General features: G+C 47.3%; 1 protein-coding gene across 1 annotated transcript; it reads left to right on the top strand.

Annotated features, from left to right (window-relative positions):
* The first annotated feature begins 1,619 nt into the window (after positions 1-1,619).
* On the top strand, positions 1,620-13,338 carry KDELR3 (KDEL (Lys-Asp-Glu-Leu) endoplasmic reticulum protein retention receptor 3). Its single transcript, XM_006865186.1, has 5 exons — positions 1,620-1,876; positions 7,295-7,395; positions 11,586-11,744; positions 12,363-12,615; positions 13,268-13,338. Exons 1-5 carry the CDS (start codon positions 1,786-1,788, stop codon positions 13,306-13,308), a joined length of 645 nt encoding a protein of 214 aa, XP_006865248.1. The 5' UTR covers positions 1,620-1,785; the 3' UTR covers positions 13,309-13,338.
* Positions 13,339-16,103: the final 2,765 nt, after the last annotated feature.

The raw sequence follows: 16,103 nt of genomic DNA, 5'->3' as shown, positions 1-16,103 counted from the left end.
CAGGGGTCCAGGAGGGGAGAGCAGTTAGAGCCCTCAGCCCATTCCATCCACTCTTGTTAAGTGCCACTGAGTCTGAACCAACTCCAAGTGACCCAGTATAGCGTTTCCAAGGAGTGGTTGGTGAGTTTGAACTGCCAACCTTGCGGTTCAAACCGACCTGGAGGTCAGTCAAGTAATTATCTTATGGCACCACACCCAGGCTCTTCTTGTTGTTAAGTGCTGTCAAATCGGTTCTGACTCATAGCGACCCTGTATATGGTTTCTGACGAGCAGCTGGTGAGCTTGAACCGCTGACCTTGCAGAGCAAACCAACTTTGCAGCCCAGCGCATTAACCCACAGCGCCACACCAGGACTCCAGGCTCTTACAGATGCAGAAAACAAGGTCCAGAGAGGATGGCTAATGTGCACCAGGTCACATAGCATTTGAAGGACTAGAGGGTTTTCACCATCAGAGCACCCTCCCTGCCTCCCTGGCCAGCACCCTGCAGTCCTCTGGGGAAGAAGGAGGAGCTAATGCAGGTCCTGGATCTCCTGACAGAACTAAACTCGTTCATATAGGCACACCTTGTTTTCCTCTACTTTGTTGTATTGAACTTCTCATATATTGCGTTTTTTTACAAACTGAAGGTTTGTAGCAACTCTGCGTGGAACAAGTCTATCAACACCATTTTGCCAACAGCATGTGTTCACTTCATGTCTCTGTGACACAATTTGGTAATTCTCCCAACCTTTCAAATTTGCACAATAGGTTACTGTATAGTGCAAATACAATGTTTACATGCACTGGCAAACAAAAATACTCATGTGACTCGCTTTATTGCAATACTCAGTTTACTGTGGTGGTCTGGAATGGAGCTTGCGATATCTTGGAGGGATGCCTGTACTCACAGCAACCCCATTTTACAGATGTTCTTGACATTAAACATGTCATTACTATTGTTCACTCCCAGCAGGATGGGATCAGGCCAAGTGGGTATCTTAATGAACAGTTCCCAGTTTTTCAGCCCAGCCCACGCCATCCAAAGAGGGAGCATTGATGTCCCAGGATGATGATGACGATACTTTGCTGCCGTCTGTCCATTCTGACTCAGAGTGACCCTATGGGAGAGTAGAACTTGCTCCAAATGTTCCCTAGGCTGTAAATCTTGACTTGAAACTCTGACCCAAAACTTAACCACTGCGTAGCCAGAACTCCTGGTGATGACAATCACAGCGGCCATTTATGGGGCGCTGACCACCTGTTAGTCTCATGTCAAGTCCGAGCAGCCAGGACCCTACTTCTCTCTTGGCAGTGGACAGATATGGTGTCAGAGGCAGGCCAGGGGCTGAGAGGCTTGCCCCAGTCATAAAGAGGGAGGACTTGGTTTTCCGACGTGGGTAGGCTGAGGCTTGGACTCCTGGGCCTACGCTGCCTAGGGTCATCAACAGCGCGGGACGCGGCAGACATGCAGGAGCCGGGACAGCAGCGCCGGGACCGGCCGGAAGCCTCTCTGCTGAACCAGGCCGCTCCGCCCCGGGAACTGGAAAGGCTGGGATAGGCTGGAGGCGGGGTCTCTCTGCAGCGCCTTCCTGGCACCCCACCCTGCAGCGACCGGCCGGCCACGTCACCCGCCAGCCCGAGCGCGCTGGCTGGCGGAACCCGCTGGGGGCGCAGCGCGCGGGGCTCGGAGACGCGGGCGCGGCCTGTGAGCACCCAGACGCTCCGGGGACGTGGGCAGTCGCCGGCCTGCCACAAAGTTTCCTAGAAGTTTGCTGGGTGAGGCCGCGGGGCCACTGGGGTGACCATGAACGTGTTCCGAATCCTGGGCGACTTGAGCCACCTCCTGGCCATGATCTTGCTCCTGGGGAAGATCTGGAGGTCCAAGTGCTGCGCAGGTAGGAGATTCCGGAGGAGATGGAATGAGAGCGGAGGGCAGGGGTCACCTGGCCTTGGCTGGCCAGCCCATGTCCCCTGCCTGCGGGGCTGGCGGGGAGGGCAGTGCCATATAATATGAGAAGCTGGAGCAGGGCGAGTGGGGGTCCTCAGGGTGGAGATTTTGGCTTGGGGCTTCTGAAAACTTTTTTGCACAGCTCAACTTCCATAGAAACTTTAAAGTCTACAAGAAATAAATAAATAAGAAGGACTTCTTAAGATGTTGGTGGTTCTGTGTCTTTTTACAGCACCTGGGTGGGACTTGGTGGGGGCTGGCTGCTAACCACAAGGTGGGACGTTGGAACCCACCAGCTGCTCCAACGCAGACTGGTGGCCGTGAGATGCAGCAGTCTGCTTCAATAAAGGGACCCTATGGGTCAGTTATCCTCTGCCCCTTGAGGTGATCATGAGTCAGAGTCAAGTTGATGGCAATGGGTTTTGGGTTTGGTGCCTCCACTTCCAAGACAGACGGCACTGTTTTCTCCATCCTTACTGATGCCCCAGAATGGGGGTAGGGGATTCATTCAGGAAGCAGAGGCCCAAGCCTCAGGTTCTTTTTCCCTTCTCCCTTCTTTCTGCTCCGCCCTTCCCAGACTTCTCTGCCAGGCCAGCCCTTCCCTCCGCCTAACTGTGTGTAGTCCAGGACAGTGTGATGTGGCAGGAGGGACATCACCCACCCAGGTGGCATGGAGCTGCCCGAGTGGAAGGCCAGAAGGCTGGCTGCCATGCTGGGGTTTGGGGAAAGTCTAAGCATCAGGGAGGGGATGGGGGTACCCAGAGGTGCACTCAGGCCCCTTGTGGGGGCAGAGGAGACAGAAAGTGCCTTAGCAGTAGGTCAGTTATGGAGGGATGGGCCTATTGGTACCTATGTGGTCACTTCTCTTGGTGGATGCCTCAAGATTCTGGCTAGGTGCTGGCTCATGTTCTTGCATCTGTGTGCCCTGGGTCTCATGGGCAGTGTGCTGTGGTGAAAATTGCTGTAAGTGTGTGAACCCCATGATTCTCAAAATCACCAGGGCGCCCTAAGCATGAAGAGTAAATGTGAGTGAAGCCTCGGTGGCCCTGTGGGCTGAGCTTTGGGCTGTAACTGAAAGGTTGGTGGTTCAAACCCACCAACTGCTCTCTGGGAGAAAGATGAGGCAGTCGGCTTCTGAAAAGATTTACAGCCTCAGAACCTTATGAGGCAGTTCTCCTCTGTCCTGAAGGGTCACTGGGAGTTGGAATGGACTCTTCGGCCATAGGTTGGTTTGTGTTTTAGTGAGTGAAACACAGGAGCCTGGTGGACTGAGGATAGAGAGAGGGGAGGATGGGAAAGACTATACCTCTCGCATCCCACCGGATCCTCCCCCATGGGGCTGAGGACCTGCCTGTCAAGGTTTCTGGGAGGGTTCAGCTGACCTTGGCCCGGTACTGTCTCCATGGTGTCCACACCTTCAGGTGGGCTCCTTCCCCCATAGCCAGACTCACTGCAGTCTTCGTCTCAGGGCCCCAGGGAACCGTACACATTCTCATTAGGTCCCAGATCCTCCTTACAGCAGTCCTGCCTGACATGTTTGGGTATACCCATTTTACAGACAAGAAAATTGAGGTACAGATTTGCCCAAGGCTATCCTGATAGGAAAGCGGGCACCCCAACCCAGTGTTCCCCAGAAAGTTAGGGACTTCAGCAGTTCTCATCCTCAGTCACTAGAGTTGTCCCCCTACCCAATGTCTCACACCTGGAAAATCGTTTTTAAAAAGGTCGGGATCAGTGAGGGACGTTAAGGTGGTAAAGTAGAGCTATGAAACATGGAGGAGGGGAGTTGGTGATTGGACATTAGAGACGAAGGGCACGAGGATTCATGGAGGGTTCTTGGTTTTCTGCCTTGAGCAACATGGACGGGGTGCCATTTATGAAGAAGAGGAGACACCAGAGGGAGGCTGTTTGAGGAGGAGAAGATGTGTTTGGTTTGGGCTGTGAGTTAGAGATGCTTATGGGACAGCCATGTGTTACAAGTACTGAGTGGTGTTTTTAGGCGCCATCAAGTTGGGCTTGACTCATAGTGACCCCACGTGAAAGAATAGAATTTCTGGCCCCGTCAGGTTTACTAGGCTATAATCTTTACAGAGTCCTGGTGTGACTCTGTAGGATAAAGCACCGAACTACAAAGTCACAGTTCAAATTCACCAGCTGTTCCTTGGAAAAGAAATCCTTTACAGGGTCGCTGAGTCAAACTTCATCTTTCATACTTCGGACATATTATCAGGAGGGACCAGTCGCTGGAGAAGGAGATCATGTTTGGTAAAGTGAAGGGTCAGAGAACAAGAGAAAGACCCCCCAGCGAGTTGGATTGGCACAGTGGCAGCAGCAGTGGGCTCAGGCGTAGCAGCGATTGTGAGGTTGGCCCAGGACCGGGCAGGGTTTCGTTCTGTTGTGCATAGGGTCGCTGAGTCGGTACCGACTTGATGGCGCCTAACAACAATTCAGAACTGAATCCATGGCACTTAACAACAATAACAATCTCTACAGCAAAAACCCTGGTGGTGCAGTGGTTAAGTGCTCAGCTGCTAACTGAAAGGTCAATGGTTTGAACCCACCAGCCACTCCTCCGAAGACAGAAGTAGCAGTCTAGTTCTGTAAAGATGACAGGCTTGCAAATCCTGTGGGGGCATATCTATCCTGCCCTGTAGGGTTGCCGTGAGTTGGAATCAACTCAACACCAACAGGTTTGGTTTGGGTTTCGGTTTGGTAATCTCGATAGAAGCAGATCACCAGACTCTTGCTCTTGCACAATGACTTCAGTGGGTACAAACCACCTTTTTTCAGCAGCCAAGTGCTTCACTGTTATGTCCTTTGGTATTGGGTTAACAGATGGATCTACGAGGCAGCTTCAAAAAGTTCATGGAAAAATGGAATTTAAAGATAATGGAATTTCCTCCCCAAAATTTTGGAAGCTCCCTCGTATAGGTGAGGAACTCAGGAGAGAGTTTGGAGCCAAAGGTGTGACTATGAAGTCCTGGATCAATTGAGAGGACAGAGTGAGGCAGGAAGGAGCTTCCGGTTCTGAGGTTTTCCAGGAAAGGAAGACAGCTGGGGCGGGGGGGTGCAGATCTTGGGAAGATGTGACGAGGGAGGACAGGATGGACTCTCGGATGTGGTTGGGAGCAGCTCATGGCGTCATGGATGTTGTGTCTAGCCTGTTGGGAAAGAGGAACAGTTCACCTCAGCTCACCCCGGAAGCATCTCTGTGACATCCCAAAAAGTGGCCAAAAGGAGACCAAGAAGCATGGTAGTCCCACAAGGCATCATGGGATAGAACAGGAGCAGTGGGAAAACTTGTTGGCTCTGAATCAAGTTAGTAGCTTAGGTCGCAGTGATGTGCCCATGGTTATTTTTAGTGTCTTGTGTGTGTTACGATAAAAAAAAGATAAAACATTTGTCCTTTCCTTCTTTTTTATATAAACAATTCAGTGATATTAACCAGGTTGTGCAACCATTATGGCTACCTGTTTCCAAATGTAGAAACTTAAAAAACAAACAAACCCAAACCAGTGGATTCTGACTCAGGGCAACCCCAGGTGTTTCAGAGGAGAACTGCCTTCCATAGGATTTTCATGGCTCTGACCTTCCATAAGCATATGACAGGAACGTCCACCAAACGTTCAGTTAGGAACTGAGCACCTTAACCTTTGGCCAGCCAGGGACTCCTAACAGAGACTTAGTACCCCTTCATCAAGAACCCCCCATGCCACCTCTCACCCTTTCCTGATAGCCACTAATAACTGTTGGTCTCTGTGTATTTGCCTGTTCTAGATATTTCATATACGTGGGATCATACATCTGTCCTTTTGTGTCTGACTAGTTCTTCATTTTCATCAACGTCCCATAGTTACAGAAGATGTTGATATTAGAGGAAAATGAGAGAATGGAAACTTGTTCAACTGTCTTTACAACTCTTGTGTAAATCTAAAATTATTTCAATTTAAAGAAAAAGTTCCAAGAAGAAATGAGAGCACAGTGCGTTCAGAACCAGGGAATCTACAGAGACAGAAAGTAGGTAGAGCTGGAGTGGGGAACATTGGGGTGAGACAGGGAGACAGATAGAGGATCCATATTTCTCTCTGAGGTGAAGGTAATGATCTAAGATGGACCGTGCTGATGAGCGCACAGCTCAGAATACAGAAAAAGTATTGAATTAATAAGAACAGAATCAAAACACTTCAGGAGTTTGGTGGCACGTAGGATAAACACTGGACTGCTAACCACAAAGTCAGCGGTTTGGGTCCAACAGTCACTCCACGGAAGAATGATGAAGCTTTCTGCTCCCGCAAAAGATTCACAGCCTTAGACATCCTCTTCAGGGTCACTGTGAGTCAGAACTGACTAGGTGGCACTTAGCAACAAGAACAGTAACAGAAGCACTTTACTGGGTTTTCTGCTACGGACATCATGTTGTTGTTGTTGTTAAGTGCCGTCGAGTCGGTTCCGACCCATAGCGACCCTGTACAGGGTTTCTGAGGGTGTAAATCCTTACGGGAGTAGAAAGCCTCATCTTTCTCCCGCGGAGCGGCTGGTAGTTTCAAACCGCTGACCTTAAGGTTCGCAGCCCGATTTGTAACCACTACGCTATCAGAGCTCCGTACGGCAATAAAATGGGAGAAGACAGAAAGAAGGAAGAAAGAGGTTAAAGCAGGTCAAGAAGGAATATGAAGAGTATGGCCCATTTCTGCTTACTCTATGTCCATGTGTGTCATGCGTGCCCATGTGTGTGTCATGTGTATAGACCTGGAAGGACAAACATGAAGGTTCTAGGTTGTCAGGTGATTGCTACTTTCTTGACACCTTGCATTGTCTAATTTTGGCTTTGCAGACAGTAACAATATGCAGAACTTTTATAATTAGAAACAATTGTTTTGACCATTAAATTTTGGAAAATAAAGTCAAATGCTTCTCTGGTCCTGAACCTTCATCCGGCTACCATCTCCCTCAGGAATCAGCACTTTGTAAAAGTCAGCTACTTGTTCTCCAAAGATGTTCCCCAAAGGCAGAGCTTCGGTAAGAGTCAGTGGAATTCTGGGGGTGGAGTGCAGATAAGCCTCAACACCACCCCCAGCTCGACTCACACCACCCCGACAGCCTCCCCAGAGCAAGAAGTGAGGCAGGCGCTTGCAGGAGGACTGGGAACTCAATGTTCATATCTTTATTTGGAGACTGGGAGACAGATTACAGCTTAATGAGAGGATCCATTGGAAAGGGATGAGCTTCCTGTCCCCTGGATAGGGTGTCTTCATTAAGTGGGAGTGGATACTCCCAGGCCTTTCCAGCCCCAGGCTCTGAGTTTCTGGAATGTGGGTGGGCCTGGGAATCTGTCCTCATTGTCTTCTGTCTCCTCTGGCCACAGGCATCTCTGGGAAAAGCCAGATCCTCTTTGCTCTGGTCTTCACCACCAGGTACCTGGACCTCTTCACCAACTTCATCTCCATCTACAACTCAGTTATGAAGGTGAGGAGGCTGGGGGACAATGGTGGTGGGGCCTGCCAAGCACCCACAGACTGAGAAAGAGTGTACTTGGGCACCTGGGTATGGGTTTGAATTGACATTGAGCAGCCGTATACCTCCAGCTCCTCATCACGGACATGGATACTGGGACCTCAGAGGGTTTTGTGATGATCGGTAAAGGAGGCTGTTGTTGCTATGTGCTGTGGAGTCGGTTCCGACTCATAGCGACCCTGTACAGGGTTTCCGAGGCTGTAGATCTTTACGGGAGCAGAAAGCCTCATCTTTCTCCCGCAGAACAGCTGGTAGTTTCGAACTGCTGACCAGTAAGATTAGCAGCCCGATTCGTAACCACTATGCTACCAGAGCTCATAAATGTAAATGTACGAATAACTATTGTAAGATTAAACATTTAATAAAAGTTAGTCATTTTAATGAGTCAAAAATAGCAGAATAGTAACTATGACATCCTTAACTTTTAGAGAATTACTTATCTTTCCATCCATCTAGCCATCCACCCAACAGATATTTATTGAGCATCTACTGTGTGCCAGGCACCATTCTGAAAAACATACACAGAGCTCCTTTTCTCATGTTCTAATGGGAAAGATGCAGTCCTGTTGTGGTGCTGTGGGTCAATGTGCTGAACTGCAAAGTCGGTTTGAACTACAAGATTGGTGGTTCAAGCTCACCAGCCACTCTTTGGAAACCCTATACAGGGTTGCTATGGGTTAGAACAGATTTGATGGCACTTAATGGGGAAGACAGAATCAAACAAACAAGAAAAACTTTGGTCAGGGGTTGTTACTGTGTGCTGCCAAGTTGACTTGTACTCATAACGACCTATAGAACAGAGTAGAGCTGCTTCATAGGGTTTCCTAGGCTGTAATCTAGAGAGCTCTGGTAGCGTAGTGGTTACGAATCGGGCTGCGAACCACAAGGTCAGCAGTTCGAACCCACCAGCTGCTCTGCAGGAGAAAGATGAGGCTTTCCGCTCCCATAAAGATTTACAGCCTCGGAAAACCCTGTTCAGGGTCGCTATGGGTCAGAACCAACTCCACGGCACATAACCACAACAACAACAATAATCTTGATGGGAGCAGATAATCAGGTCTGAGCTGCTGGTGGGTTCGAACTGCAGACCTTCCAGTTAGCAGCAGAATGCTTAATAATTGTGCCACCTTGGGACCTTGTGGTTACGGGTTAGCTTGTGCAAATAATTAAAATGTTGACTTCCATAAAAAACAATCTGAAGAATAGAGAGCTACTTCAGGGAGTGTGATCCCAAAGGGCCTTTCTGAAGAGGTGACATTTGAAGCCGAGATCTGAGTGACAGAAATGAGTAGCCATGCGCAGGTCAAGAGGAACATTTCGTATCCCAATCAGAAGGAATAGCTGGGGACAAGACTTAAGCCAGGACAGGATCCGCATATTCAAAGGCCAGACAGAAGACCAGTGGTGAAGGAGCTCAGGGGTGAGGTGGTGAGGACAGGTAGTGTAGGGCTTCCTGAGTCAGGTTAGACCATTTGGATTTCATTTGCACTTTAGTGGGAAGCCATTGGCTTTGAAGCATGTCCCTGTTTTACAGGAGAAACTGAACTTCTCTGAGCTCCAGCCAGATGCCCTGGACCTTTTTTGGCCATAGACAGAATATTTTGGACTGAGGCGTCATCTGAGCTTTCAATCAATTCCCCTGGCCCTTGAAAGTGACATTGTTTTGATGAAGGAACCAGGGTTTTGGAATCAGTAAGGTGGGCAGTAACTCTGCTTGGATGCTGGTAACCAAACCAAAAAACCAAACCCAATTCACTTCCATCAAGTTGATTCTAACTCATAGTGATCCTAGTAAACTGTTCCCTAGGGTTTCAAAGGTCGTAAAAGCACTGAATCACAAGGTTGGCAGTTCAAAATCACCAGCTGCTGCAAAATCACCTCCTATACAGGGTAGCTATGAGTCATAACTGACTAGACAGGACTTAACAGTAACAAATCCTCACAGGAGCAAATAACCACATCTTTCTCCTATGAAGTGAAATTCCTAAGAATGTTTTAACAAGAGCCCTGTCTTTTCACTTTGCACTGGGTCCCACAAGTTGTGTAACCTGAAGGTGACATTTATCCTAAAGGTTGCCCCAGGGTCAATGCAGGTGCTAGACCTATTAGCATCACATCATATTCTGGGTAGGAAGAATGAGGAAGAAGGGAGAAAAGAGCAATAGGATGCCTGTCAGATGGGCATCCTTTTGAAAAGGGTCTTCTCCAAATGACTTCCATTTCCATTTCACTGACCGTCGTTGGCACAGCGGGTTAAATGTTGGGCTGTTAACTGTAAGGTCAGTAGTTTGAGTCCACCAGCTGCCCTGCAGGAGGAAGATGAAGCTGGCTGCCCCTGTGAAGATTTGCAACCTTAGAAACCATACCTGCAGTCTTGGGTACCAGACTCTGTCCTATGAGGTCACTCTAAGTCATTTTGATGGCCGTGGGTTTGATTTTGTTTTGGACCATTCTTACCTGCAAAGTAGGCTGAGAAATGTAGTTTTTAATTGGACACACTGCCACTCCCAATAAATTAGGAGTCCTGTTTACAAGGTGTGGTGCTCTAGGGTAAGCACTGGGTTGCACGGTTGGTTTGAACCTCAAGGTCGGCGGTTTAAACCCACCAGCTGCTCCTCAAAATCCTATACAGGGTTGCTATGAATTGGAACCAACTCAGCAGCACTTAAAGGAGCTCTGGTAGCATAGTGATTACGAATCGGGCTGCAAACCGCAAGATCAGCAGTTCGAAACTACCAGCTGTTCCGTGGGAGAAAGTTGAGGTGTTCTGCTCCCGTAAAGATTTACAGCTTCAGAAACCCTGTTCAGGGTCACTATGGGTCGAAACCGACTCCACAGCACACAGCCACCACCACCACCAGCAGCACTTAACATTTCTAAGGAAGAAATGTGTGAGGTTACCTCTCTTGCAGAACTGTTGGGATTCCAGGCATCTTATTCCTAGGATTGGAGGAACAGAAGATGCTGGGACTTGTGGGGTATTAAACTTGTTAGATATGACTTCAGGTTTTGATTCTGAAATCACTGTCTACTTCAATTCAACACACATATCAACCACCACCTGCCTAGTTTATTTCTCTAAGGACCTGGTGTTGGGTAGTCCTGGTGGAGATTGGCAGAACCAGCCCTTGGCATGGCTGAATGAGGTCTGGGAACCTGAAAGAATGAAGACATCATTCCCACCCTTCCCATGTTGTTAAGTGTCCTTTCATAGTGACCTTGTATAGGGTTTCCAAGGAGCAGCTGGTGAGCTTGAACCGGTGACCTTGTGGATCAAGCCAACTTTGCAGTCCATAGCGCCTTGTCAGGACTCCACTCTTCCTGTAGAGGTCCTTCATTTCATCCCAGCAATACTTTGTGCCTGAGGATTCCACGGTGGCCAGGACATGAGCTCTGCTCTCAGGGACTCATTTGTAGGAAAGACAGACTTGTCCAGAGACATTTTTAGAACATGTGATCAGGGGCTGAAGTCACTATTTGTCCTTCATTCTGGTGAGAAAACACTTCTCCGAGGGCCTCTTAAGCGAGTCTTCAGGTCCAACTGAGTTCCGTGGGTCAATGTGGTCCTGGGCTAGCAACACCTGAGAATGTGTCAGAACTGTCAATTCTCAGGATCACCCAGACCTACGAAATCAGGAATTCTGGGAGTTGAAGGGGACTTGGGGACAGGTAAGAGACAGCTATGCATATATGATTACAAAACATGTTCAAGTTTGAGAACCTCTGGCCTAGAAGGTTAGAGGCCAGATCCTAAGGATCCTATGTTGGAAGGAATGCTACTGTAGTGAGACAACAGAGCTTTCTAAAGGAGGCTGGTCAGCTGACTCCAGGAGCTCACAAGTCACTGTTGCAGATGCAGACAATTGAGGCAAGAGCCCTGGAATGCCACTGCTGAATGTCCCAGCAAAGACCACGCCTGGTTTTGTTTTGCCTCATGCTTCACAGATGGAGGAGGTAGCAGGGCCTCATCAGTCCCAGTCAGAGGCATGGAGGCACAGACCCAAACACATCCCACCTCTTCCATGCACAGCATAGCACTGGTCCTTAGGTCTGCAGGATCCTACTTGGGGTGGCTAGCTCAAGTCCAGCTCAGAGCCTGGGAAACAACTCATCGATTGGCATGTGTCTTTCTCCCTGTGTAGGTGGTTTTCCTCCTCTGTGCCTATCTCACAGTATACATGATCTATGGGAAATTTCGGAAAACATTTGACAGTGAGAATGACACGTTCCGCCTGGAGTTTCTCCTGGTCCCAGTTATTGGCCTCTCCTTCCTTGAGAACTACAATTTCACCCCCCTGGAGGTAAGGGAAGGGACCAAGAGTACTAATAACCAAAGGTAAGTTTGCTTCCTAACATCCTTCCCTGGGCTCTTGGTAATGCCAGCCAGTCCTTTTCCTGTCTGCTACAACCGTGACCGTTCTTCATGTACTCCTGTTATTCAATGATGCGTCAAAGAAATTGACAAGCTATTCACAGCACTCCATTTGAAAATGAGTACATGTGAACATTCATGGTGTTCCTAAATGCTTTGGCAGCACAGGGCCCCTTTTGGCTATTGAGACCTTATGGCCCACAGGTAGTGTGCACGTAGTCCAGAACAAGAGACTGATTTCTAGCTAGCTCTGGCCCAGGAATGTGCTCTCACAAGCATCTCGGGAGACTAATGCAGGTATTCATGGCATCAATTAGTGATTTCATACAATACTCTTCTACTACTTTACTAAGTATATTCCAGAGAAATGTTCCTTCTGTTTTATAAAAAGCAGCATAAACGGTATGTTCAATTTGTTAAAAATGAAACCTGTTTTGTATTTACATATTTCTTTGGTATGTGCTTTTAGCTGTTTTCTCTAGTAAGTAATTTAATGATTCAAATTTGTAGTTAAATTACTGGCTGGCAACATTTCTCTTTGGCTCAGATCCTCTGGACTTTCTCCATCTACCTGGAATCCGTGGCCATCCTGCCTCAGCTCTTCATGATCAGCAAGACTGGAGAGGCCGAGACCATTACTACTCACTACCTGTTCTTTCTGGGCTTGTACCGGGCACTCTACTTAGCTAACTGGATCCGCCGGTATCAGACAGAGAATTTCTACGACCAAATTGCAGTGGTGTCTGGAGTAGTCCAAACCATCTTCTATTGTGACTTCTTCTACTTGTACATTACCAAAGGTAGGTGCATGGGAGAAGACTGCGGACAGAGGCCCAGTTACTCATACATCCAATTTTTAAATATTTGGAGACAGGGAGGCAAACAAGGCCAAGTCCTTGCCCCTGGTAATGCTTCACTCAAGTAAGGAAGAGCTCTTCAGGAAACAAAATACCATAAAATGCAGGCCCAATAGGCTATTATGTGTACCACGTAGACACGACTGTATACAGCAACGGTAGCTATGAGACATTTGAGCTAATTCTTCAAAGCTTAGGCAGATAGGAAAACATTCCAAAGAGAACAACTTATGCAGATTCCAAAGCAGAAACCAGTTTGGTGTGATCAAACAAAAAAGACTAATATGGTCAATCCAGGCAGACACTGGGAGAGGTTAGAGATCATCCTAGTTCACATAGGACTGCATTCCAGGGAAAGGGCTTTGGATTATATAGATTCCCAAGGGCAAGTTACTAGTCATCAAAGGAGTCCTTCACTGGAGGGCAACCGAGGAGGGTGCTGGTGCCAGTAAGCAAGATGGGGGTCAGAGTGGAGTTTACCCACAGCAGGTATCCCCTTTAGCTTCACCACTTGTGAGCTGGGCAGTAGGGACATGAAGATTAGTCTTTCATCATCAGTACAGTGAATTCTCATTTCATCTCCATTTTCTTCCAGTCCTTAAAGGAAAGAAGTTAAGTCTTCCAATGCCAATTTGAGGGCTCTCAGTGATGTCCTACACCTCAACAGTACATGGAATAAGCCATTTCAGATGTTTCCCTTGGTGACTTATCCACGACTGAGCTCAAATGTTCAAATTAAGGCCAGAAGAATGCTGAGTACTGATTATACTCTCTCAAAGACTGTCATCAATAAGATCTCCCGATAAGCTAGGTCAGTTAGACAATTATGCTGCCTCAGTACCGGCTGCACCAGCACAAAGTCTAAAGGTGGTAGTCTCCAAGGCTTCTGTGCAAAATGTAGGTTTTAAGGAAGTCCCCCCCCCACCAGTCTGGACAGCTGACCCAGTGTCAAGAGGAGAACGCACCCTAACTGAAGTTGGAAGTCCATACATAAAGAGCCTACTGTTCTGGGCATTTTCACTTCCAGGTATGAGAGCAATTTTAGGGTGTCAAGATACTAAGGTAATAGCTAACAGGTGTGAAATGTCAGTTCACTAGTACCTTGCCTTCATCACAGCAAACCCAACAAGTAGTTTCACATGGCGCATCTGTAAGAGGTGTGCTTTGTTCCATGGTTCACACCAAGGGTTCTAAGCAGCCCTGCAACTCTCTATAATGCTAGGTGTGTGCCATCTGTCCCCTCAACTAGTTTACTCATGAGATAAGATAAAGATACACAAGACCTTTCTCTACTGGCTATCTAGCCTTGTGGCTTCCAGACTCGCATTCTGTTAGGACCAAGCAAGCTTACTCCTTTCAGTTTCAGGTGCTAACCAAGGTGATCAGTCAAACCAACATTCCCAACCTTGGTCTTTTGAAACAAGCTGTCATGACTACCGTTTTTCTGGACTTCTATTATTCAGCAATAACATTTTAGGCAATTAAAAATTTTTAAGCAATGAAAGTCATTTTATTGTCAACAGTGTTTTTATTTATACCTACAAAAGAAAACAAGATGGTATCAAAAGGACAATTTACAAACTTAAGAATTGTAACATAGCTCTTAGCATCCTGTGCCTGCATAGCACACACCTACAAATCTTCCAATTCAAGTTGTAACACAACAGGAATGTGTTTGAGACCAGCAAGGGCATGGAGAGAAAGCACTGATCCCAAGCAGTCACCAACCTTTAGATGAGAGAAGTCCACACAAGGCGTTTTTGTTAAGGAGGGAGTGGGGGACAGCAGCCCAGAGCTCACTGAATCCCTTTCAACCCATGAACGCAGTAACCATCATCAAATGGGGTTTCTTCTGCTCGTGTTCTGCAGCAATAGCAGAATATGAATGATGAGCAACAGGTACAGATGCAGAAGGGATCTAGAGCAGTGGAGGAGAGACTTGCGAGACTTCCACTGTGCTCAGGCCACGGTAGCTTTGAGTTGTTTTATGTTTATAATGTTCTTGATGGAAACAGGGAAGCACAACAGCCCACAGACCACCTGATCACCTTGAGACCCTTGCCCCCAAAAGGATGCTTTTAAGAGCTGTAGGAGATAAGTGTGTCCCCTAGTGGCACCTCTTTATGAGAGGTAGGACCCTAAGAAGGGTGGTGTGGGGGGAAGAACCAGAATTTGGTTGTAGAGAGATTATGTCCTTAATGGGCTGGTCAGTGCTTAGGCAAAAAATAATTTGTAGGTGGGGTTGATGCTTTGGTTTGGAAGCACACAGCAGTTTTGCCCCATTTTCCTATGCCTACCATCCTCCCAGCCTCAACTTATACAAGATGAGGAAAATAAAAAGTTAAAGAAGAGGAAAGGAAGGAAGGAGGGGGGCATGGTATCAAAGCTCTTACATGCACAGAATATAGCTTTATGCTGATAACCTACCTGTATGCTGAATATTCAACCATACTTTCAGAACCCCTCAGAAACCATCCTTTCTCTCCCTGAAGAATTTTAAAAGTGAAGAAAAAACAAAACAAAAACGAAAACACACCTCAAGTACTCCAATATTTTGATCTTACAATTAGCACCCTGTGGCTCAGCCAAAGCTTCGCAGTGGAGCATTCCCCCTTGAACTGCATTGTGAACAAGACTGAGACAAGAAAACTAAAAGAAAAAAATTAGTAGTTCCTCACTGGAGCCGTAAAGTTTCTAGGGCTGCCCTCCCTTGTCCAGTCCAGTGAACTTAAGACCATAAGACGCCTTACAGGCTTCCCAGGAACTATGATGGGGCAAACTAACCAACCTTCAGATGGAGGCAAAGTGAAGGACTTTAACTTGAGCCCTCCCTAACCTGACTACAAAAAGCTGAGTGTAAAGGATGCTAGGGGAACTCTGCACCCAGAGGCCATTATAAGCGCTGCAGAGAATGGGATGAAGAGTCCCTAACAAACCCTTAAGGCTCCTTGTTCAAGATAATTTGGCAAAAAAGGCCAAGTAGCTGATAAAGACTTGCTTTCACTCTAGCTCTACAAATACTGAGGTTAAAAATAAAAATCTGCCTGTTTGGAGTATATTTTTTTATAATTAGGTGCTTTTTACAGTGCAGATGAATGCACAGACAAGTGGTTAATAAAGCCAATTTCCAATGAGCATTTATGCTCACTCTGTTCACAGCTGCTGTTTGACTGGAAAATGAACTTCACAGATGGTCCCTGGTTTGATCGGGGGTTGGAATAAGGCAGCTTCCACTCAGAGGCTGAGATGCTAGCTTAACCACTGCAGTAAACACTGTGGTTCTCATTTAAAACACTCTTAAATTAAAATACTCAGCTAATCCATTTCTGACACTCAAATGGTTAAATTCTCAGTAAATTGGGGAGAGTAAGAGACAAACCAATTAGGAATTTTTAAAAAAACGGTCAAATGCACTTAAACAAGCAGTCCGC

The sequence above is a fragment of the Chrysochloris asiatica genome, unplaced genomic scaffold (genome assembly GCF_000296735.1).
Source record: "Chrysochloris asiatica unplaced genomic scaffold, ChrAsi1.0 scaffold00076, whole genome shotgun sequence".
Lineage (NCBI taxonomy): Eukaryota > Metazoa > Chordata > Mammalia > Afrosoricida > Chrysochloridae > Chrysochloris > Chrysochloris asiatica.
Note: the sequence above shows the minus strand (reverse complement) of the source record. Positions and strands in the feature narration are given on the sequence as shown.